At 49.7% G+C, this 24,430-nt stretch overlaps 1 protein-coding gene and 1 pseudogene across 1 annotated transcript in view; both read left to right on the forward strand.

Moving 5' to 3' along the window:
• TANGO6 (transport and golgi organization 6 homolog) overlaps positions 1-24,430 on the forward strand; it is a 203,248-nt gene that overhangs the window by 162,476 nt on the left and 16,342 nt on the right. Inside the window, exon 17 of the mRNA XM_070062636.2 lies at positions 4,282-4,395. Within this exon, the coding sequence (XP_069918737.2) occupies positions 4,282-4,395 (114 nt within the window). The remainder of the gene's footprint in view (positions 1-4,281; positions 4,396-24,430) is intronic.
• LOC149120994 (large ribosomal subunit protein eL34-like) lies at positions 18,545-19,117 on the forward strand (annotated as a pseudogene).

The raw sequence follows: 24,430 nt of genomic DNA on the forward strand, positions 1-24,430 counted from the left end.
AAGCGATATATTTTAGCACAGGACTCGTGAAGCCAGCCAGTGTGGTCTCTCCTAACGTGGTCTTCTCTGGGCATGGATGCGCTTCCTCTCCTGCAGCTTGTGGGGCTCTGCAGAGACGGCCCCGCTGCCGGCTGCTCTAGGGTTGGGCACTATCTGTGTTCGACGGGGCAGTCTGGGAGCGAGGGGATGGAGTGTTTAGTCTCCATCCTTCCGCACTCTGTACTGGAAATCTGGGTTTTTCTTCTCTGTTGCTGTCAAATTTTCTCGCCCATTTAGAGAATTTTTTTTTTTTTTAATCAGGCAGAGTGGACAGTGAGAGAGAGAGACAGAGAGAAAGGTCTTCCTTTGCCGTTGGTTCACCCTCCAATGGCCGCCGCAGCCGGCGCATCGTGCTGATCTGAAGGCAGGAGCCAGGTGTTTCTCCTGGTCTCCCATGGGATGCAGGGCCCAAGCACTTGGGCCATCCTCCTCTGCACTCCCGGGCCACAGCAGAGAGCTGGCCTGGAAGAGGGGCAACCAGGACAGAATCTGGCACCCCGACCGGGACTAGAACCCGGTGTGCTGGCGCCATAAGGCGGAGGATTAGCCTATTGAGCCACGGCGCCGGCCGAGAGCATTTCTCATTTCCTGCCCAGTTTCTTGTTTTTGTCAAGAGCTATGTTGCTCAAAACCAAACCTGGAGAGGTGCTTCATCTTTCCCCCCTTCTCTGGCAAGGAAATGTGATTTATGTGACTTGCAGTGACAGGCCTGTCCTCTGTGCCATAAGCAGGATGTGCCCCAGGTGACAGCTCCAGGGAGAGCTGTGCGCTTTTCATGTGGTGCCCAGAATTCAACATGCCAGAGCTCAGAGGTCTTACACAAAGCCAGTGCCTCTGATCCCACTCATGCATGGGATTTATTTCCAGTTTTGCTACAGTAAATGCAGTTTCCTGAGTGAGCCCCTGCAGCACGCATAGACCCATGGGCTGAAGTCTCGGGCGGACATCCTAGGAAGCCCCGGAGACACAGCAGTGGCCACCATGGTTTCCTTCCTGGCAGGTTGGCGGAGTGAGCTGAGTTGGTGAGAATTACCGGGCACGCTGCCTTTGCTCCTAAGGCTGCCTAGTCTGCAGACGGTCTTTTCAGATAAGGTGGTCGGCCAGCAAGGGGAGCTTCCGGGACAGGGTTGGAGAGGCAGCTGGAAATAAGTCCTGCTTCTGCCCTACACACCTCACCTCTGCTCCCTTCTCCCCGGTTTTTCCAGAGTCTGTGTTCGGTAAACCCGCGGTTTGTGTTGTCTTTATTTGTACGGTCCTGATGATACTGGCGCGCGCCGGCTGTGTGGGGAGTGGTGTCCTCCTCACTGCTCTTGGCTCCTTGCAAGTGTGAAGTTGCTTCAGCTGATCTCCATTTCCAGAGCTGTCACCATCTCTCTCTGTTCGGCTCTCCGGAGCGAATGTGATTTTCATGACCGAGCCAGGGAAGAGAAAGCCTTGCCTGGGGTAGATATTACAACAGGGACCCTGACCCTCAGGGCAGGTGACACAAAGATCACAGAGAACGTTTTCTGCCCCCCTGGGAGGACTTAGAGGATAGAAATCAGACGCCACTTCATACATTAGTAAAGACCGTACATCATCTGCCCATCGTAACCAAGGCTGTTGGGGCTAGAACATGGGCTTTGTGGCCTTGGTTTCAGAGGTGAGAACCTGGCCGTGAAGGGACTCATTCAAACTGGGAGATGGGGGACAGTGGCCGCACCTCCTCCCTGCCTCCTGTGTTGGACCAGGGGCCTGGCGCCCTGAGCAGCATTACAGGCAGGTCCTGGGAGTTTGGGCCACACAGAGCTGTGTTATTTCTGCATGATGCCTGCAAGACTGCATTGGAATCCTGCTGCTGCGGACGCACTGTGTGTGACCACCCTCACACGTTTTATAGAACTTGGTTCTGGGGACAGAGGTGTTGAGGGGGGCCCACGAACCTCCTCCTGAGTGTCCTGGCTGGCTCAGTGCAGACAGCCTGGTCCCTCAGAGGCGTAACTGACAGCCTGTGCAAGCAGGCCGTCCCAGCTGCTTGGAGGACACCGTGGAGTAAGTGCTCCTTTCTTAGTCCTGCCTCCAAGGTGGCGCAGGGCTTCAGCAACTGGCCTTGCAGGGGAAGAGCCTGGACAGCCTGGGGGTGCAGTTAATGCCCAACAGGCACAGTCAGCCTAGCACTGAGACCTGCAGCTGGCGAAGGCGGACACTGGCTGAGGTCGAGGCCAGGAAGCCGTGATGCACCAAATATGGAAGCCTGGGCCCAAAGCGAAACCCAGAGAGAGGCAGGCAGAACACTCGGGAGCGTCCGCTCCTGGCATGGCCGTGGGCTGGCTTTCCTCCTTTGGCTGGCAGACTGAATGAGCTCAACTAGTGTGTGTCAAGAAGGACTCGGACCTAGCTCCAACTTGTCTCTCTGATTTCAGCTCTCACCTTGTAAATACTAAGCCTGAAAGTGGAGGTAGCTATTATATTGTGGCCTGTTTGGAGGTCGCCCAAGGAATTCCTCCCAGGACTGAATTGCTTCTACCGTTAATGCCAGAGGCATAGAAACCACTGCAGGCTTTGGGGTCAGAGGGTCCTAGGGCAAAGGCAGAAGCAGCTACCTAGGTGTCCTTGAAAAACGGCCCCCAAAGAGTTGAGCTTTCCTGGGATTTCCCTTCACGTGCAAACTGCAAGTTTGTCAGATAGATGTACAACTTGGTTAAACGCCAGTGCATCACAGATGCAATTATGCTTGAGAACGAGCTACTTCTTCTAATCTCTCTGCCATCACTGATTAATTAGACACTTTGAACTATGCCCAACTGTTTGAAAGCTGTGAAAAATACAACCTGCATAGTTAAAATTTCGGCACAAGCCTCTTTCCTCATTTTTGCCTGCGCTCACCATTCTTCAACCATAATATGTATTTATACATGTTTCCAAACACACAATCTGGCTATTTTCTCATCATGGTTCCACATCCCTCTACTGCTGGCCAAGAAATACACTCACACAGTAAATCTGATAACACAAGTGTGGGAGAGACCAATCAAAGAAAATAGGCATACCTTTTAGATGGCTGCTGCCACTGGCCACACTTGTAAAATGTATGCTTTTGTCTTTTAAATCTTGCATGAATGCCTCAGCAAGGGCTGTTGCTATTGACATCATTTTGAGCGGTGTCTGTTGAGATTTTAGAAAATGTTTGTGCCTGCCTGCTAGGAGCTGGGCGGGGGTAAGGCAGCTGGTGCAGGGTCTAGAAACCGTCTTGTGTATGACATATAATTATCAGGTAATACCTGACCCTGTTTTGCAAGTAATTTCTAGCGTTTCTTTTCTGTGATGGGAATTTTAAAGTAATTGAGCAGAGAAAGGCCCGTTCCACAAATGGAGAAGCCCAGGCGAGGGGTGCCTAGACTTGGCCCCTGCTGACTCCCGCAGGGTGCACCCCCCAATCTGAGGGACAGGGACGTCCGGACAGGCTCACGAGATCAGCTGGAATTCGTCTGTATTTCCCTTGGTGCCTCATCTTTGCACCAAGCCTTGAACTCTGAGGCCTCCATGGCCAACTCCCCATGGTCCCTGGGCCTTGGATGCAGCTGTGCTGTGGTTGATGTCCCAGAGATGGACAAGTAACGATCTTTCCCACTTTTGAGGAAATATTTCCATTTGACCTTACCCTTTTTTTGGAAATACATTTTTTTAAAGATTGATTTATTTATTTGAAAGGCAGAGTTACAGAGAGGCAGAGAGAGAGAGAGAGAGGTCTGCAATCCGCTGGCTCACTCCCTAAATGGCTGGAGCTGGGCCAATCCGAAGCCAGGAGCCAGGAGCTTCTTCTGGGTCTCCCACGTGGGTAGAGGGGTCCAAGCACTTGGGCCATCTTCTACTGCTTTCCCAGGCCATCAGCAGGGAGCTGGACCAAGTGGGGCAGCTGGGACTCTGAGTGGTGCCCACATGGGATACCGGCACAGTTGGTGGCAGCTTTAGTCACTGCACCACAGCGCTGGCCCCAGAAATACATAATATATATGTATGTATGTATGTATGTATTCCTTCCCACTCCTTCACCTCCCTCATGAATTCCAAACCTGATTATATGCTTTTTGAGAAAAGCCAGTCGGCATCGATCTGGTACCCCCAGATCCAGGAGGAGGCACCTGATGCACCCGCCTTAAGCCAGGTGGCTTTGGTGAATGTGTTGTGAGTGGAGCACAGTGGAAAGGCTGCAGGTGACTGTGAAATTCTGGTTTTTATTGACTTCTCCCCCATTCCCCCCAGGTGACAGCTTGCCTGACTGCTGTGGCTAAAACGGATCGTGAAGTTCAAGTGCGCAGAGCTGCCATCCACGTAATTGTGCTGCTGCTTCGGGGACTCAGCCAGAAAGCCACTGAGGTCAGTCGGTCTCTCGCCATTTGCAGCTTCCTTACCTCTGCTTTTTGTCTGATTGTCAGCCTTCCTTTCTCCAAGGCAGGCCTCCTATCTTGTCCCCAGATGGACTCATGCAAATGCTTCCAGCAACAGGGATTTTTAGTACGAGTCTCTGTCTGATCTGTAACACGCTGGGCAAACCAGCACCTGGTGATGGCTGCAGGCAAACCAGGGCACAGGTTTATAGGCTGAGGCTGCCAGTTGCAAGGCGAGCTAGCTGGAACACGGTAGCCTGCCTGTGCACCTGCCCCTCGGTGACTCGGCTCCCTGACTCACTCGGGTGGTCAGGCTGCATTACTAAGGGCCTCGTTTCAGATATTTCCTTTCTGGCTGAGTTCAAGCCGTGAGATCTTCGGTGCTGTGTCAGTTAAACTTGCTTCCTCCTGCAGGTCTGGCTGAATTGCTCCCCGTTGTGGGGCAAGTATGGGAAGAAAGTTGCTATCTTCACAGGTGTGCTAGGAGTGAGTGACCTCTGCATTAATTTCCTTCTTGATTTCAATGGAGACCCCTTCCCAGCTGGATTTTACAGAGAAAGTCTGCATTACTAATTCACGTCCTGGCACCCACAGCGCTTGTCTGTGGCTTGCACATCACATTTAATCAAGTGTCAGGGAAGCCGTTACAGGAGTGATTGTTTTGTCACGCACACACGCCTTACTCATGCTAGAATCTGACCCTTTCAAGCTCCCAGCATCTGTTAGTACGAGCACGGCCTAGTTTCTTAACCCTTCCTTCCCTAGAGAGCCGCGTTCTCGCTATCAACACCCCGCTGCTCCTGTTTCAGCTCGGAGGCCGAGCCGCAGCGTTTCCACGTGGCCACTTTGCCCATGCTTCTCTCTCCCTTCTCCTCTGCTGTGTGTGGGTTAAGCTTTGGGTTGAGTGAGTTTATCTGCTGTAACGTGTCCAACTACAAGTTATAAAAATTCCAACTACGATGGCCTAAACAAGTGAGGATTTGCTTTTCTGACGTCACGAGAAATGTGTAGGTAGGTGGCAGTCGTTCAGCAGCCCAGTGTCAGTGGGGCCGAGGTGTTTATAATCCCAGGGGCTGCAGGTCAGCTGCCGCAGCTGGGCCGACTCGCGAGAACTTCTGCAGAGAAAGGGTTGCCCAGGAACCGGGAGCTCTCAGTCAGCTCGGATTTTGACGGGGTGGGGAGGTGTAGATCATAACGCGATAATCCGCCTAATTAAACAAACTGCAATAGGGTGAGAATGTGCTGTACAAGAGGAAGTTAAGAAGGATCCGTGTTTTTTCATCCATTGTTAAGATCTGCAAAGCTGCTGGCAAATTGATCACTGTTCCGTCAGTCAGCAGGGGAAACTGGGTGAGGGGCAAATGGGGACCCTCTACCATCTTTACAACGTTTGTATAAATTAAGGTGATTTCAAAATATAAATTACAACACTAGTAAAAGAAATCTATAAAACCTTGTAAGTGCACACATCCTTAGAGAGGTGAGAGGATGTGTGTGTGCGTATGGCAGAACAAAATGCCTGATTAGCAAAGTGAGAGAAGAAATGGAAACCCTGCCCCAGGGTGGGTATCCAGTGCAGGAAGAGGCTACGTGGGGCACTGCATCCCAGAGCGGAGTGTCTGGTTTGAGTGCCAGCTCTGCTTCTGATTCCAGCTTCCCACTAACGTGGACTTTGAGATGCAGCCAGGACTGTTCAGTACTTAGGATCTTGCCACCCATGTGGGAGACCCTGGTCTCCTGACTTCAGCCTGGCCCAGCCCCTGCTGTTGCAGGGATTTGGGAAGTGAACCAGGGGGTGGAAGAGCTCTCTTTCTGCATCTCCGACCCCCACCTCTGTCTTTGAAATAAAATGAAAAGGGGCTGGCACTTTGGCACAACAGGTTAAGCTGCTGCCTGTGATGCCAGCAACCAATATGGGCATAGGTTCAGGTCCCAGCTGCTCCACTTCTGATCCAGCTCCCTGCTAATGGCCTGGGAAAAATGGTAGAAGATGGCCCAAGTGCTTGGGCTTCTACGCCCATGTGGGAGACCCGGAAGAAGCTCCTGGCTCTGGCTTGGCCCAGCTCTGGCTTTTGTGGCCATTTGGGGAGTGAACCAACGGATGGAAGCTCTCTATCTCTCCCTCTCCCTCTGTAACTCTGCCTTTCAAATAAATAAACAAAATCTTTTAAAAAATCAAAAAAAAAATGAAAAAAGAAAGAAACTGTATTCAGATTTCTCACATGTGTGTGTTTCTGGGGGACGCGACAATGCGAACCTACTGTGTGGCCACGGGAGGTTTTGTTCCCTTCAGAAGCCACGTGAATGAAAACTTCCGGTCCCCGAGTCGTCCCCAGCCCGCATTCCCTGCAGCCCACTAACCGTGCCAGCTCAGTGAGCAGAGGGGAGGGAGGGATGGGATGCAGCTGAGTGCCCTCCCTGGTGCGTGCTTGCAGCCAGGTGTGTTAAGTCTTGTAATGGTAGGTGTGATTATCATCAGGGTCCCTCTCGTGGGAAGCGGCGCTGGCCACAAAGCTCTCAATGTGGGCTTTCTCTGTAGGGCTCTGTTCTGCCCCCCAGGAACAGCTGAAATGAAAATGCTGCTTTGTGGATGAAGAAGTTTCTTGTTGGTTTTCCCCTGCTTCTAATCACCGTCTCGCAAGCCACCGTGCGCCAAAAGATAATTCCAGGTTTCAGTGAATTCTCGGTGGCCTGTCGTTGTGGCGTCCAAGGACTTCTGTGGCAGAGGCAGCTTGAAAAGGAGGCGCAGGAGAGAGAGCGGGATCAGCGAGGGGAGACGGCGTCGCCCCAGCCCGCGAGGCCGTCTGTACGTTTTCCCATTACATCACAGCCAGCGTGTTGTCTAGTCAACACCGTAGCCACGTGGAGACAAAGACGGGCCTCACTTTTATTCTTATAGAAAAACCTATTTTCCCTGCTTGCCTCTTTATGGCCTGTTATGTAGCCGACAGCCTCGTAGAAGCCAGAAGGAGCCCCCTTTAAACCTGTTCTGTCTTAGGCTTGCTGCCAAGCAGATTAGCTGGGGTCCCCAGGAGAGGGTTGTGTGGAGGCCTGTCCTTTCTGTTGGCCTCCAGCCAAAGAGTGGGCCTTGTCAACGTGGAGAAACTGGACAGCACTACGGCACGAGAGGCTTGGGCAGTCCGTACACTGCAGCTTGCATGGCTGTGAGCGTTGTCAGTGTCGGGTGGCCACATTCCTGAGTTCATCCCGAAGACAGTAACTGGGGCAGCAGGCACCGAGCTGTAGCCCATGAGCCTGGCAGCCCTCAGATAACAGCCGTGAGCTCTGGCCGTGACGTACCGAGAGCTCCTGGCGTCACCGCAGTGAGGAGCAGGCAGACTGAAGGGAGTCCAGGCGTAGGAGAGAGGAGAGGCACACGGCTGGGTTCCCACCATCTCGGCTTTTAGCCTAGGGGTGAGGGTGAAAGGCTGTTGGGCAAGGCACCGACACTGTCCGGGTCCTGGCAGAGAAATCACAGTCGTTCTGCTGGGGGGACCAGGGATGGAATCTGGGGAGACACAGCCGCTGGAGGAAAAGGAAAGATCCAGAGAGAATCCCCAAGTTCCATCTGCCTCCATCACTGGCAAACCCCCGAAACAAGCGAGATAATTACATGCTGAACAAATAAAAGCAGAAACTAACTTTACTCATCAGAGAGGAACAGAATCTAGAGTTTCCATAATTTCACATTTATAATATCAGAGTTACGATCCAAAATTACCAAATACAGGAAAATAGAACATACGTTCTCAAGATAAAATCTGTTGAGGCCAACTCCAAGACAGTGCCTTGCTGGAATTTTTAGACAAGGATTTCTTCAAAAATAAGCAAAAGCTGGAAGCATCTCCAGAGGGGCAGGGTTTGGGATCCATGATGACCGATGGCTGGAGCCAGGTTCTGAGCGAACCCAGGCCTCCACCCCAGAGTGCTGGTGGTTTTTTATGTTGGTTCATGTATTTTATAACCCCTCGTATACAATTGCTTGTCTGCTGGTTTGTTGGAGCAGGAAGTCAGACAACAGTTGCCACAGTGTGTGTCAAAGTAGTTAGCCAGAAGCACTCCAGCGCCACAGTCGTCCGAAGGGCACTCGCAGCCCAGGCGACCGGCTGCTGTCTCGTCCCCCGCGTAGTACTCGGACTGCCACGGCACTCAGACAGCCTCCTCTTATGCGCGCTCCTTTGTAAAAAAAAAAAAAAAAATTTATCTATTTTTTTGCAAGACAGTTACAGAGAGAGGAGAGAGAGAGAGATCTCCCATCTGCTGATTCATTCTCCAAATGGCTACAACTGCTGGGGTTGGGCTGGGCTGAAGACAGGAACTCCATCCAGGTCTCACATGTGAGCGGCAGGGGCCCAGCACTCAGGCCATCTTCCACTGCCTTCCCAGGTGCATTAGCAGGAAATCAAAACTGTGCCCGTATGGCATGCCAGCATCGCAGGTGGTGGTGTGACCCCTGCCCCACGGCGCCAGCCCCCAATGCTGGTTATTCTTGGGAGTGATGTAAGACTTCTTCCTCTTCCTAGCACCACCATAAAGTGTCAACACAAGATGAAGAGTGGACTCCTCTTGAATGCTGGAGTCAGACAGAGTCCACCCGTCTTCCAGGTGCTGGCCAGCAAGGGTCGGCCTTTGCTGATCGGGAGGAATTCCTTCCTTGTCCTGGATCTTGGCCTTTACATTTTCTGCTGCATCCAGGACTTCCACCTCAGGGGTGATGGTCGTTTTCACAAAATCTGCATGTTGGTGGTGGGCCCACCACAGGTGGCGGATCTGAAAGGCCCAGCAGTGAATTTTCTGTTTAAGATTTCTTTTATATATTTAAAAGACAGAATTAGAGAGAAAGAGAGATCGCCTGTCCCTTGTTCAGTCCCCAAATGACTGCAACAGCCAGGACTAGGCCAGGCCTAAGCCAAGAGCTTCTTCCAGGTCTCCCACGTGGGTGCAGGGGCCCAAGCACTTGGCCATCTTCTGCTTTCCCAGGCACATTAGCTGGGAGCTGGATGAGAAGCAGAGTAGCCAGGACCTGAGCTGGTGCCTGTATGGAATGCTGGTAACACAGGCAGTGTCTTACCTCCTGCACAACACCAGCCACGTGGGGGTGATTTTTAACGCTTGCTGAGTCCCCCTTTGGACTCTAATGGCAGAAGCGGCTTCCTCATATCTTCATGAATGGTTATTTCACATTTCTGCTGGAGGAGGGTCGCAGTGTTTATTGATATTGTGAATACCAGGCATTTAACAAGAATCCAGCCTTTGTTGTTGTTTAGTGTCAAGGGGCACAGAGGATTTAAAAATAGCTTTAATCGGGTGGGTGAGTGGTGCAAAGGTTAGGACACCACTTGGGATGTCTGTGTCCCATGCTGGACTGCCCAGGTTTGGGTCCTGACTCCACTCCCATTTCCAGCTTTCTGCTGGTGCACAGTCTGGAAGGCAGTGGGCAGTGACTTAAGTAGTTGGGTCTCTGCCACCCACACGTGGGCCTGGGTTCCATTTCCAGATCCTCATCATTTAGGGAGCCAGCTGATGGGAGCTTTGCCTGTTTCTTTGGTTGCCTCTCAAATAAGTAAAATAAATAAAAATCTTTGAAAACATCCCTTTAAATACACTGTAAGTCTATAAATCGTCTCCTCCCCTTTAGCTCTCACTGAGATGCCCTGTGGCCGTAGTTGCATTGCTGAGAGAGGCCAGGCAAACTGTGGCTCAGCATGGGCATGGCTTCTGTGAGCTGCTCTGCTTTTTGAATTCCAGAAGGCACTCGCTGTCCGAAGATGTGGCGCCTGTGTCCCCGCGTCACCCCGTGCCTGTCTGTGAAGGCCGAGCAGGGCTGGGACCTGGGGAGGAAGTGACACTGGAGCCCCACAGACCGAATGGAAAGTTCCTTCCTTTTACTGGCCTGTCTTACCCTCGGTCAGTGGACAACACTGGGGATGTGTTCTGTGCAGTGGGCACAGCAGAAGCAGGCTGGCCCACTCTGCAGACACTGCTCTTCCAAACGGAGAGAAGGCTCTGTGTGAACAAGAACCCTCCTGTACAAATGGCCTTCATTCCTCTGTAAACTTCAACAAGGGACTAGGAGATCCCTTCCAGAACTGGAACCAAAGACCATTTCCCCATCCTGGGAGCATAAAGCTATGGCCAGGGGGCCGGCGCTGCGGAGTAGTGGGTTAAGTATCTGCCTGTGGCACTGGTTCTAGTCCCAGCTACCCCTCTTCTGATCTATCTCTCTGCCTTGGTCTGGGAGAGCAGTAGAAGATGGCCCAAGTCCTTGGGCCCCTGCATTTGCGTGGGAGACCTGGAAGAAGCTCCTGGTTCCTGGATCCAAACTGGCCCAGTTGTGGCCATAGCGGCCATTTGGGGAGTAACCAGTGGATGAAAGACCTCTCTGTCTCCTCTGTTTGTCTGTAACTGCCTCTCAAGCAAATAAATAAATCTTTAAAAAAAAAAAAAAAAAAGCGGTGGCCAGTTGACCAAGGCAGGATTCTAGTGATCAGCCCGCGCAGCTGGCCAAGGCAGGCGGGTCTGCAGGGTGATGCTGTGAATTCCAGGTGTGTAACAAGAACAGTTTACAGGGTCAAGAGAGATGTACGTAGAGGGATTTTAAAATGTGTTGTAAGGTTGAAAATGTCTCCGAGCCCGAACACTTCCCTCGGCGCTCACCCTTAGGCATCCTAACTGCTGCTGTTGCACTTCAGTCTCGGAAGGAAAAATCCTGTTAGGCCCTGTGCTAGTTTCCCAGGCTGCACCGAGAGACCTAAAACCACAGACACTGACTGCCCCACGTCCCGGAGGCAGAAAGTCCACATGGAAGGTGTCGGCAGGGCTGTGCCCCCGTGGGAGCCGCAGGGAAATTCCTGCTCGGCCCTCCCTGGCTCCTCGGGGTCTGCATGCGACCCATGGCTCCAGCCTCTGCCTTTGTCACCGCGTGCGTTCTCCCTCGTGTCCCTGTCCCGGCTCGGCCATCGACCCTGGAGGACACCGGTCCTCACTGGCTGCATCACTGTCCAGACAAGGCCGTATTGTGAGAACCAGAGGCTAGGGCTCAACATACGGCCGGGAGGGCACGCAGTGCAGTGCCTAACAGGCTCCACCCTTTTGGGCTTCCCTCCCTGTCCGGTCATTACGGCTAGCTCTGGAGAGAAGCCTCCTCTGTATGGGGTGTCTCTGCCTGGGCCCGCTCTTCCTTTTCTTGGTTTTTTTTTGTTTTTTTTGTTTTTTTCCCTTTAAGAGCTGGTACCACGTCGCTGGAAGACACAAGGAATAGTGGCTCCGACTTTCCCTCAGAGAAGTGGATTCTGACACTTGAGTGGACAGCATAAGGAGGAGCCTAGGATGCTGCTGGTCTTGGTGCCGACCTTTGAACCTCGCTCTCGCACGCACCCCGCTCACCTGTTGCATGGGGCAAGACTTACACGGTGTAGCTTTTCGAATTGTGAAAGACAGCGAGGATGGGGACTACTCCTAACCACTGTTGTGATCCTCACTGTTGGTACCACCACCGCCATCATCTCTGCCAGTTGCTACTGCCACAACTACCAGGACTGTAGCCTTGCTGGGTTTCTTAAGTGACTTTTTTTTTTTTTAATTAATTTATTTGAAAGTCAGAGTTACACATAGAGAGAAGGAAAGGCGGGGGCGGGGAGGGTTTCCATCCAATGGTTCACTCCCCAAGTGGCCACAACGGCCAGAGCTGCATTGATCCGAAGCGAGGAGCCAGGAGCTTCTTCCAGGTCTCCCACACAGGTGCAGGGGCCCCAGGACTTGGGCCATCTTCTACTGCTATCCCAGGCCATAGCAGAGAGCTGGATTGGAAGTGGAGCAGCCGGGTCTGGAACCGGCTCCCATATGGAACGCCCGCGCTTCAGGCCAGGGTGTTAACCCGCTGCCTCACAGCACCAGCCCCTTAAATGACTTTTTAAAAAGATTTATTTATTTAGTTGAAAGGCAGAGTTACAAAGAGAGGGAGACAGAAAGAAAGAGATATTATATCCTCTGGTTCATTCCTCAGTGACCACAATGGCTGGGGCTGGGCCAGGCTGAAGCCAGGAGCCTGAAACTCCATTCAAGACTCAGGTGGGTGGCAGGAGCCCAAGCACTTGGGCCGTCTTCCACTGCTTTCCAACTTGCATTAGCAGGGAACTGGATCAGAAGTGAAGCAGCCAGAATTTGAACCAGTGTCCATATGGCATGCCAGTGTTGCAGGCAGAAGCTTAACCTAGTGTACCAAAATGCCAGCTTCTTCTAAAATGATTTTTTTTTAAGTTCACCAAAGATAATTTTATATTAACTGATGAGATCAGTATGAATGAGTAGGCATCTTATTTGATGACTGTAACAACGTTTTTGAAAAATTTTTAATGTTTATTTTATTTATGTGAAAGGCAGAGAAAGAGTGAGAGAGGGGTCTCCCATTTGCCTGTTCACTTTCCGAATACCTGTAACAGCTAGGACTGGGTCAGGGCAAAACCAGAAGCCAGGAAGTCAATCCAGATCTCCCTTGTGAGTATCAACGTACTTGAGCCATCGCCTGCTGCCTCCCTGGGTGGACATTAGCAGGAAGCCGGGATCAGAAGCAGAGCTGGGATGCGGGCATCTCAAGGGTGGCATAGCCACTGTGCCCGTGCCCACCCCAGTGACTGTAACGTTGAGTACCTTGCCCTTTATGATGCCAAGCTCTCACCATCTTCAGAGACTGGAAGACAGATTTTATCACATGGAATTCAGTCTGCCAGTTCTCTACAGATCTGGTTGCGCAGCCACCTCATTCTTCATCATCATGGATACCAACCAGCTCTACTGGGGAAATGTATAAGGACCTAGAGGACTTAATATATATTTGGACTTCATGTGACTTCTAACACTTCTCCCTGTATTACCTGCCACCAGGAAGCAGTGGACAGAGTACAGGTTAAGTAGCCCTTTTCCAAAATGTGTGAGATGGCTAGTGCTTTGCATTTTGAATTTTGGGGATTTTGGAATATTTGCATGCACATGGTGAGGTGTCTTAGGGATGGACCCAAGTCTCAACATGAAATTTATGATTCATATACACCTTATGCACATAGCTTGGAGGCAATTCTATACAGTACTTTAGTGTACCTGTATTTTGACCACGACTCATCATCACCTAAGGTCAGGTGTGGAATTTTCCACTTGTGCCATCAAGTCTGCACTTAAAAATTTCAAATGTTGAAGCACTTTGGGCTTTTTGGAGCATGAGGGATGCCCAGTTGCACCCTGAAAGGAGAATCCTGCTGTTTCCTTTCCTAGAGCAGGCAGTGAGCTAAGTGCTTGACTGTGTCATCTCGGCTGAATCTCTCAGGAGGCTTGGAGGTGGGTGGTGGGGGAGGTTAAGCAAACTGCCCACAATCTCACTGCTCCTCAGTGTGGAACTCTTTTAAAACCCTGCTGGTTGGAACCAGTACTGTGGCATAGCAGGTAAAGCTACCGCCTGCAGTGCCGGCATCCCATATGGGTGCTCGTTCAAGACCCGGCTGCTCCACTTCCCATCCAGCTCTCTGCTATGGCCTGGGAAAGCAGTAGAAGATGGCCCAAGTCCTTGGGCTCCTGCACCCGTGTGGGAGACCCTGAAGAAGCTCCTGGCTCCTGGCTTCAGATCGGCCCAGCTCTAGCCATTGAAGCCAACTAGGGAGTGAACCAGCAGATGGAAGACCTCTCTCTCTCTCTCACTCTCTCTCTCTGCCTCTGCCTCTACTTTTCTCTCTGTGTAACTCTTTCAAATAAATAAATAATTTTTTTTTAAATCCTAATTGCTGATAATATTAAAAAAACCCTGCTGGTTGACCTCAAATCCTGTGCTCCTGTGCCGCAGTTATTCTCTTACTTTATTATATGGTCAATTATTTTTTTATTTGAAAAGCAGATAGATACAGAAAGAGAGGTCTTTTATCCTCTGGGTCATCCTCAGATGGCTGAAACTGCCTGGTCTAAGCCAGGCCAGGCTGAAGCCAGGAGCCAGGAGCTCCATCCAGGTCTCCCTCATGGGTACAGGGGCCCAGTGCTTGGGCCGTGTTCTGCTGCTTCCCTGTCACATCAGCAGGGCTCTGGATCAGAAGCAGAACAGCCAAGACTTGAACTCGTACCCACATGGTATGCCAGCATTGCAGGCTGCGGCTCAACCCACCACACCACAACATTGGACCCTGGACTGTCCTTTTTTTTTTTTTTTTTAAACAAAGAGCACTTAAAGATTATTTTTTAAAATATTTATTTATTTATTTATTTGAAAGGCAGAGTTACAGAGAGGCAGAGAGAGACAGAGATCTTCCATCCGCTGGTTCATTCCCCAGATGGCCACAACAGCCAGAGCTGGGCTGATCCGAAACCAGGAGCCAGGAGCCTCCTCCCAGTCTTCCACATGGGTGCAGGGGCCCAAGGATTTAGGATGTCCTCTGCTGCTTTTCCAGGCCATTAGAAAGGAGCGGGAATGGAAGTGGAGCAGCCAAGACTTGTACCGGCACCCATATGAGATGCCAGCACTGCAGACAGATGTTTTACCCACTACATCACAGAGCCAGCCCCCAAAGATTATTTTTAAAGCAAATAACCACAATATTTAGTGAAAAACATATAACAAGCAGTCACAGGTTTCATTTCCCATGCTGAGAATGATTAAAGTGACTTTCTAGTGCGACTGAGTATTTTACCAAGTTCTGGTTTCTGTTTAGCCCGATACTTTTACTTTTCTATGAGTAGCAAAGTTCTCATCACTTCCCTATGACAAGTTAGGGCCTTAAAAATTGTGATGACTTTATACACCTGTTCCATATATTTAGAAGCTTATCTTATTTTGCTTTGTCTCAGACTCAGCTTAATGTGCCGCCTTTCACTTCCTAAGAGCTAGTCAGACCAGAAGTGCAACTTTATGGCGTGCATCCCCACACGGGAGAAACCAGCCTCTGGTCGCTGGTGATCACCTGTTCTTCGGGAGCTCTGCTGTCCTCCAGTACGAGATCTGCCTGTGGGATAGCAGCCTGGCGTTCAAGAGGGCCTCCAGCTAGATAGACCTGGAGATTTCCAGGGTGCTTTTTAGGGGTGTGTATTTGTGCCAGATGCTGAGCCAGGAGTCTGGGAGAACAGGGCTGGAAAGGTCAGGAGTGGGATGGTTCCAGGCTGGGGACAGATGCAACCTGAGGGCAGGTGGTAACCAGGAGAAAGGCCAGCCCAGGCCTGGCTGGAGGGTTCAGTCTTGTGCAAGACCATGGCTGCTGACCCAGGATGTAGCACCACAGCTCCCTCCACCGTTACTTTGTTCACTTTTTTCTCACACAGTTGCTTAAATTAGATTCACCTGTTTAAAGTTTACAGTGCAGCATTTTTAGTATGCTGTTCAGGTTGTACTTCAAATCCCAGAACATCCTCATCACTCCCCAGAAAGGAAACCCCGTACCCATTAGGAAACCCTATACCCATTAGGAAACCCCATACCCATTAGGAAACCCCATACTCTTTAGGAAACCCCATACCCTTTAGGAAACCCCGTACCCATTAGCAATTGCTCCTCCATTTTCTTCTGCCCTGGCAACCACCAATCTACTGTCTCTATGGATTTGCCCTTGTGGGTTCTGGACGGTTCCCACAAAGAGAATCATACGCTATGTGGCCTCTGTGTCTGACTTCTTGCACTTAGCCTGGTGAGGCTGTGACTCATCTGTGTTGTAGCATGCGTCAGCACTTCATTCCTCTTCATTGCCAAATAATATTCCATTGTATGACTCCATCCCATTTTGTTCATCCATGCATCAGCTGATGGACATTTGTGTTGTTTTTACTTTGGGGCTTTTTTAAATACTATCACTCTGAACATCTGTGTACAGCTTTTTGGGTAAATACATGATTATACCCAATGGGTATACGTCTAGGAGTGGAATTGCTAGGTCATATGGTAGTTTTGTGTTTAACTTTTTGAGGAACTGCCAGACTGTTTTTAAAGTGGCTTCACCATTTTGCATTCCCACCAGCGATGTGTAAAGGTTCCAAATTCTCCGTGTCCTCACTAACACTTGTTATGGTCTGTCATTTTGATCATAGCCATCCTAGTGGGTATGTAGTGTGGTAAGGTTTAGATTTGTATTTCCCTGATGGCTAAAGATGTTGAGCATCTTGTCATGAGCTTATTGGCCATTTGTCTGTCTTCTTTGGAGAAATGTCTCTTTAGTTTATTGGTCCATTTTTAAATTGCATTAATTGACTTTTTATCGATGTGCTTATTTTCAATTTATTTAATTTTTAATGTGCTTATTTTTTAATAATTTTTAAAATTTATTTATTTGAAAGGCAGAATTACAGAAAGGCAGAGAGAGAGAAAGATCTTCCATCCGCTGGTTTACTCCCCAGATGACTGCAATAGACAGAGCTGGGCCAGTCTGAAGCCAGGAGCTTTTTCCAGGTCTCTCATGTGGGAGTAGGGGCCCAGGCACTTGGGCCATCTCCCGCTGCTTTTCCAGGCACATTAGCAGGAAGCTGAATTGGAAGTGGAGCAGCTAAAACATGAACCAGTGCCCATATGGGATGCCGGCACTGCAGGCTGCTGCTTTACCTGCTATGCCACAGCACCGGCCCCTCAATTTGATTTTTAATCCCAAAGTTATTAGACACATAATTTGAAGACAGTGATTTGACAAAGCTCAATTCAGAGATCCATAACTCTACCCTTCTGCATCACCCCCCATTCTCACTCCCCTTCAGTAACCATTTTCAACTTGGTTAGCTCTTCCTTCAAATATTTACTTCTAGATTTCTCAGAATTGTGCTTATACTGCTTTTTTTTTTTTTTTTAAGAATTATGTATTTGTTTGGAAGGCGGAGTTACAGAGAAGGAGAGGGAGAGGCAGAGACAGAGAGAGAAGTCTTCCATCTATTGGTTCACTCCCCAAATGGCCGCAAAGGCCACAGCTGTGCCGAACCAAAGCCAGGAGCTTCTTCTGGTCTCTTCTTCTGGGTGCAGGGGCCCAAGGACTTGGGCCATCTTCCACTGCTTTCCCAGCATATAATCAGAGAGCTGGATCAGAAGAAGAGCAGCTGGAAACGAACCAGCACCCGTATGAGATGCCAGTGCTGCAGGTGGTGGCTTAACCCACTACACCACAGCGCTGGCCCTATACTGCTGCTGCTTTACTTTTCAGTTCATTTCATGACTTACTGCTAGATCTGCTCTGGGCCTCATCAGGGGCTGGTTCATAAGGTGGAGAAACTGGCTCACAGTGATGGGGTGGGGGCAGCAGAGTCTGGGGGCTTCGGCTTCCAGCACCTCCTGAGCCAGGACAGCTGCCAGCTGTGAAACGTGTTGGGAGGCTTTAAGACCCTGCACTCTCCGTGCCTCAACTTCCTCCTCTTTTTTTTTTTCCCCTGAAAGAGTTAGAAAGGAGAGATGGAGATCTTCCATGACTCCCCAAATTGCCACCAAGGCCATGGTCCAGCCAGGCCAAAACCAGGAGCCAGGAACTCCATCCGGATCTCCCCATGGGTGGCAGGAACCCAAATACTTGGACCATCTTCTGCTGCTTTTCCCAGTCACATTACCAGGGAGCTGGATCAGATGTGGAACAGTTGACTGAAGGCGGTGCTTATATGGGGTGCCAGTGCTGCAGGCAGAGGCTTCATACCCACTGCGCCACAATCTGGCCGCCTTTTTTAAAAAAATTTTTTATAGCTTTTTCTATACCCTTTTTTTTTTTTTTTTTTTTTTTTTGACAGGCAGAGTGGACAGTGAGAGAGAGAGACAGAGAGAAAGGTCTTCCTTTTGCCGTTGGTTCACCCTCCAATGGCCGCCGCGGCCGGCGCGCTGCAGCCGGTGCACCGCGCTGATCCGATGGCAGGAGCCAGGAGCCAGGTGCTTTTCCTGGTCTCCCATGGGGTGCAGGACCCAAGCACCTGGGCCATCCTCCACTGTACTCCCTGGCCACAGCAGAGGGCTGGCCTGGAAGAGGGGCAACCGGGACAGAATCCGGCGCCCCAACCGGGACTAGAACCTGGTGTGCCGGCGCCGCTAGGCGGAGGATTAGCCTAGTGAGCCGCGGCGCCGGCCTTCTATACCCTTCTTATTCTAAACTAAAAAACCCAAAAAGATGGTCCTATTTAAATGTTGGAGCTCTTCCGGGACGGTGCTGGAGATGGTCAGAATGGCCCAGCGTTTGACATACCTGCTGTAGGCTCTCCCGCAGTACAGCCTCCAACAAAACCAGACTGTCCCAAACTCCTTGGAACAGAATGAGCGCGCCATGTTAAACCCAAGGTTGAGTGACCATCAACTCAGCAATGGTGAGACCTCTGTTCTCCTTCCACGCATGTTCCAGAATCCTGATGCCTTTGTACTAGGAAGGCTGGGAAGGCACCAAGATCTGCCTGTGGCATGTACTCAGGCAGCTTTCGAGGGGTTCGTGCTGTGAGACCTAAAGTCCTGATGAGCTTGTCTAAAACGGAAAGAACATGTCAGCAGGGCCTATGGTGCTTCCCTGCATACTAAATGTGTTCGAGACAGGATCTAGCGTGCTTTCTTTATCGGGGAACAGAAAATCATTGAGAGTGTTGAAGGTAGAAGCACAGAGTCAAAAAACTAAATAAAAACATGAAACTTTTTTTAAAAAGATTTATTTATTTATTTATTTGGAAGGCAGAGTTAGAGAGGCAGAGGCAGAGAGAACAAGCAAATCTTCCATGTACTGGTTCACTCCCCAGATGGCCACATGGCTGGAGCTGCACTGATCCGAAGCCAGGAGCCAGGAGCTTCTTCCAGGTCTCCCACAATAAGTGCAGGGGCCCAAAGACTTGGGCCAATTTCTACTGCTTTCCCAGGCATAGCAGAGAGCTGGATCAGAACTGGAGCAGCCAGGGCACAAACCAGCACCCATATGGAATGCCAGCACCTCAGGTGGTGGCTTTACTCACTACACCACAGCACTGGGCCCATGAAACTTTTGAGTAATTAAAAAAAAAAAAATTGTGGTTGGTGCTGTGGCACAGCGGGTTAACTCCCTGGCCTTAAGCAGCGGCATCCCATGTGGGTGCCGGTTCAAGACCCGACTGCTCCACTTCCGATCCAGCTCTCTGCTATGGCCTGGGAAAGCAGTGGAGGATAGCCCAAGTCCTTGGGCGCCTGCACCTGCATGGGAGGCCCGGAAGAGGCTCCTGGCTCCTGGCTCCTGGCTTTGGTTCGGCACAGCTGTGGCCTTTGTGGCCAACTGGGGAGTGAACCATCGAATGAGGGATCTCTCTCTCTCTCTCTCTCTCTTTCTTTTTCTCTGCCTCCCCTCTCTCTGTATAACTCTGACTTTCAAATAAATATTTAAAAATAAAATTGGAAGTGACGTGCCATTACATCTTTGGCCACAGTGGTACTACTTTAAAAGGTGGTTCTAAGATTCCAATGAGCTTACTTATGTCAAACATTTAGAGTGTATGGGTTCTAGAAATGCAATATATGCTAGTTATTATTATTAACCCCCTACAAATATATGTATTCCCCTTTCCCATTCTCCCTGAATAGTTACGTTATAGCTTTTGTTACACCAGCATTCAGTGTTTACATTATTATAACTGTAACTATAGCCTACAACTGCATCACATAATATACTGTAATTATATTTCCTTTCTTGTATGAATTCTGAGTTTCTCGAAAGTTAATAACTGTTTCAGGTTGAAGCATATTTCTTTTTTAAAAAAAATATTTATTTATTTATTTGAAAGGCAGCATTACAGAGAGGCAGAGAGAGGTCTTCCATCCACTGGTTCACTCCCCAAATGCTGCAATGTCTGGAGTTAGGCTAATCCAAAGCCTGCAGCCAGAAGCTACTTCCTGGTCTCTCATACGGGTGCAGAGGCCCAAGGACTTGGACCATCTACTGCTTTCCCAGGCTGTAGCAGAGAGCTGGATCGGAAGTGGAGCAGCCAGGACTCAACCCGCGCCCATGTAGGATGCCGGCACTGCAGGTGGGCAGCTTTACCCACTACACCACAGTGCCGGCTCCTACGCTTGTTTCATTCCATGAGCCATTGCCAGTTCATCCCCAGTGTCTGCTTAAAAGTTTATAAATCTGGCCAGCGCCGTGGCTCACTAGGCTAATCCTCTGCCTTGCGGCACCAGCACACCGGGTTCTAGTCCCGGTCGGGGCACCGGATTCTGTCCCGGTTGCCCCTCTTCCAGGCCAGCTCTCTGCTGTGGCCAGGGAGTGCAGTGGGGGATGGCCCAAGTGCTTGGGCCCTGCACCCCATGGGAGACCAGGAGAAGCACCTGGTCTAGATCAGTGCGGTGCACCAGCCGCAGCGCGCCGGCCGCGGTGGCCATTGGAGGGTGCACCAACGGCAAAAGGAAGACCTTTCTCTCTGTCTCTCTCACTGTCCACTCTGCCTGTCAAAAAAAAAAAAAAAAAAAAAAAAAAAAAAAAAAAAAGTTTACAAATCTCTTAAAAGTTCCCAGCACATGAGGAAATCTAATAGCTTCATCTTCTAGGAGGCATACCTACAACCCTTCCTCTACGTGCTCTGGCCTAGGCTGGTTCCTTACTCTCCACTCCTACTGCAGGACTTCAGAACAGAGCCCCTAGAAACTGATGACACTGTGTGCAAGAACCTGTGGGCTCTGGGCCTTTGCAGGAGCGTGACAGCCTGGCCAGGTCACTTCATTGGGAAACTCCATACTATGAACCTTGAAGTCTTTGCTGGTGGCAGAAAAGGATCTTCTGGTCTTCTGTTTAGGGGATAGAAGCCTGGCCGCAGGATTCCGAAACATGAGTGGAAGGAGAGCAGAGGTCTCGCCATTCATTGAGCAGAGACTTTCACTCAATCTCGGGTCTAACATGGCACTCACATCTGTGTCTGTACCAGTCTCTCTGGTTGGACTTTCCAGGGGAAACCCTCCAGGCTTCTGCTGTGACTGGGAAGGGCAGAGTGGGAGAGGGCTAGGGCAACTTGTCACAAACCTGCTTCCAGCCAGCGCGTCTGTTCCCCCAGTGTTAGGAAGTGTGGTGCCCTCAACAATGGACCATTTCTGAGATTTTGTGATGCACTAGGCTTGCTTCTGAGCTTCTTAGATTTAATAATTTGAATCATCATCCAAACCAGGACACTTTGAGAGGGAAAGAAGCTACTGTTTACAATACCAGGGTATCGGGCATCAGATGTTCTGTCCTGGGCAAATCAGAACTAGGACTCTAGTGTCGCTCCACCTCTCGCAGGGGAATGACACTGGACCCTGCGCTGTTCTTTTTGCCCGGCTCTTCCTGGGTTAGCTGCCGTTCCCTCATTCGTGGAGGAACGACACCGTCCCGGGTTAGCTGCCGCCCCCACCCCCTGCCCTCCGCAGAGGGGCTGCACCCCCGCCGCTTTCCCCGCTTCCATGGAGGAGCAGCACACCGCCTGCCAGCTCTCTCAGGGGTTGCTCAGATGTTCCTGGTGCATGTTGTCTCTCTCCTCCTTTATAGTCCTCTTCCACCAATCCCAACTCTGCTACCCACATGCCGAGCACACTGCTCTCCTCAATCAGGAGCAGGATCAGCTCCTGCAGTTTATCAGTCAAACTGGTGAGGCAGCTGCGTGGAAGTTGTTTACTCCTCCCCAGCACCATATTGTGGGAGATCAGATGCATAGAATTAGTCCTAGCAGTTCCAGTAAATTAGTCTAGTCTCCATTGCTCCCCACATTCTAGGATGCATTCAAGTGCTGGCTAGCATCAAAATTTTGTTGCCGTTGCCTGGGTAGGTTGACTGGTTTGTTCTGACTACTAAATGCCATTTTTTATCCCTTTACTACCATTTTAGTGGGGTTTCAGGAGAGAGCAGTGGTGTGTGCATATATTCAACCCACCCACTTCCCATCTTGCCCTCTATGTGGATGAAGAAAGTAGGGATGAAGGGCAGATGTGACAGGTCAGAGCCATTTCAGTTGTAAGCAAAGAAACCTAGTTTGAACTAGCTAAGCACGGGCAACTTTTTCACTCACTGCATCCAAAGAAGGGCTGAATAGCCCTGTTGTGGGGAAAACAGAAGTAGAGCTGGGCGACTCTAAGATTCAGAAACCAAAATGCTCCACCTCTTGTCAGCTTCTCACCTCTAGCTTCTCCACCTCTTGTCAGCTTCATTCTGTGCCCTGGAGTCCAGTTTTCCTTCTGTGGCAGCAAACATGACCCGCGATGGTGACCTAGTGTTGCATCTTACGTTCAATACTCAGATTCCCTTTCGGGCCCCAAATGCAAAAATTCCAGGGAAAAGGCCTAATGTTCCAGCTAAGATCCCATGTTCATCCCTTGGCTGGCGCCGGGGGGGCCTGTGGGGTTGCTGATTTGTAGAAAACCACGTCCAGCCTGTACTTCAGTCTCCAGCATAGCCATCCGTGAGAGGTGAGGCCAGGCTCAGTGCCTAGGACCGGGGAGTTCTCCTGTGGGTTTCCTCAGCAGGAAGCTGTCCACGTCTGTATGACATTAGTGATGGGTTAGAGATGTAAAGCTGAAAAACAGGAACCCAGTACCTTACTGGGACTGTTAGACTATAAATGTTCGACCTTTTCTAGTTGCTAACGTGAGTGACAGTGTGGAAGCCCTAACATTTAAAACTGCTCCGTGCTGCCTCTTCTGCATAATCATTTACATAGATCTACATATGTCAGAGCTTGGTTTGTCTTCCTTTTCTGCATCAGACTTATGACATTTTATTTTCCATTGGATAGCTTTCTTATTCTATACTCTGCTTGTTCTCAACTAAAAAGACCAAGAAGAATGTCCCATTTAAACATTGACAGTCGCAACATTTTAAGATATTAGAGTTGAAAGAGCCCTGGGACACTATTTAATTTATTTTTCATAAAAAATTTCCCAGAGGCTACTGACCTCATGAGTTTCTCCTTTGAAATAAGGCCTTTGTGGTCAAATTTGGAAAAGGCTGCATGCAACTATGTACAAGGGGTCTTCAAAAAGTTCTTGGGAAGTATATATTATGAAAAAAGCTACTCTGCATGGGTTTGGCACCAAAATAAACTTGTCTTTTAAATCCATTTTTTCATAAGGTTTGGAAGTCCCCTTGATTCCCCTCTTGGAGAGTCGGTGATTGTCGGCCTGGTATTAAGCATCTGAGAAGTCCTGCAGCAAAGAAAACTAATAATTCCCTAAACTCCTTTACCAAGGAACCCTTGTCTCATCACAAGCATGCCAAGTAGTAATGTTCCATGGACATACTTTGGGAAATAACCCAGCCATCGTGTTTTATGAATGAGGAAACCAGAGCTCATGAAGAGACTGTGTAATTTCCCAGAGTGACTGCCAGGAAGCCTAGCGCTCATTTCCAGTTGCTGCTGGTAGCTCACAGTGGCCGAGTGCTAATGAAAGTGCAGCAGCTGCCCCTCTTTTCCTTGTACTTAACTCACTCATTCGTCTGGAACAAGGTTTGTCTTACTATGGAGGGTAACTCAGGTAGCATCACTCAGCACCAGGTCTGGGAAAATCTACTGACAACCCCTTCTCTGTATCAGACCCAGCATACTTTTATTATAACAAGTAATTCCACCACATATTTTGCCATGCGCCTTTATTCTTCTGAAAGAGAATGTACAGTTTCCTAAGCCAGGGGCATACTTTTAAAGTCAGTATGTCAACTGCAATATAAAGAGGAAATAAAGGAATCGTAGTTTATAATAAAATCATATATACTATAATGTATAACTGTGTGGGCCAGCTCTAAGATGTTATGAATTATTCAGTTGCTCTCAAATATAGAATCACTATGACTGTAACAGCTATAAATGCAGGCTGATTCACATGTCTTTTATTGGCAACCCAGAAGTACCATAAATGACATCAAGTAGCCTGCTTTTCCAGGATGGTAGTAAACTGCTCTTTGTAAAATTCCAAACAAATCACAACATTGTCTCTCTGAGTTTATACGGTAGTCGTATTCCTAAAAAACATTTTTAGTTGAGCATTTGCTATATGATAGAACTTAGGAAGGAGCCACAACGATCATGAGAAAGTGGAATTAAAAGATAAGTTTAGAGGTGGATGGTTGGCCTGGTGGTTAACACCC

The sequence above is a fragment of the Oryctolagus cuniculus genome, chromosome 18, assembly GCF_051225735.1.
Source record: "Oryctolagus cuniculus isolate XC-2025 breed Fujian yellow rabbit chromosome 18, ASM5122573v1, whole genome shotgun sequence".
Taxonomy (NCBI): domain Eukaryota; kingdom Metazoa; phylum Chordata; class Mammalia; order Lagomorpha; family Leporidae; genus Oryctolagus; species Oryctolagus cuniculus.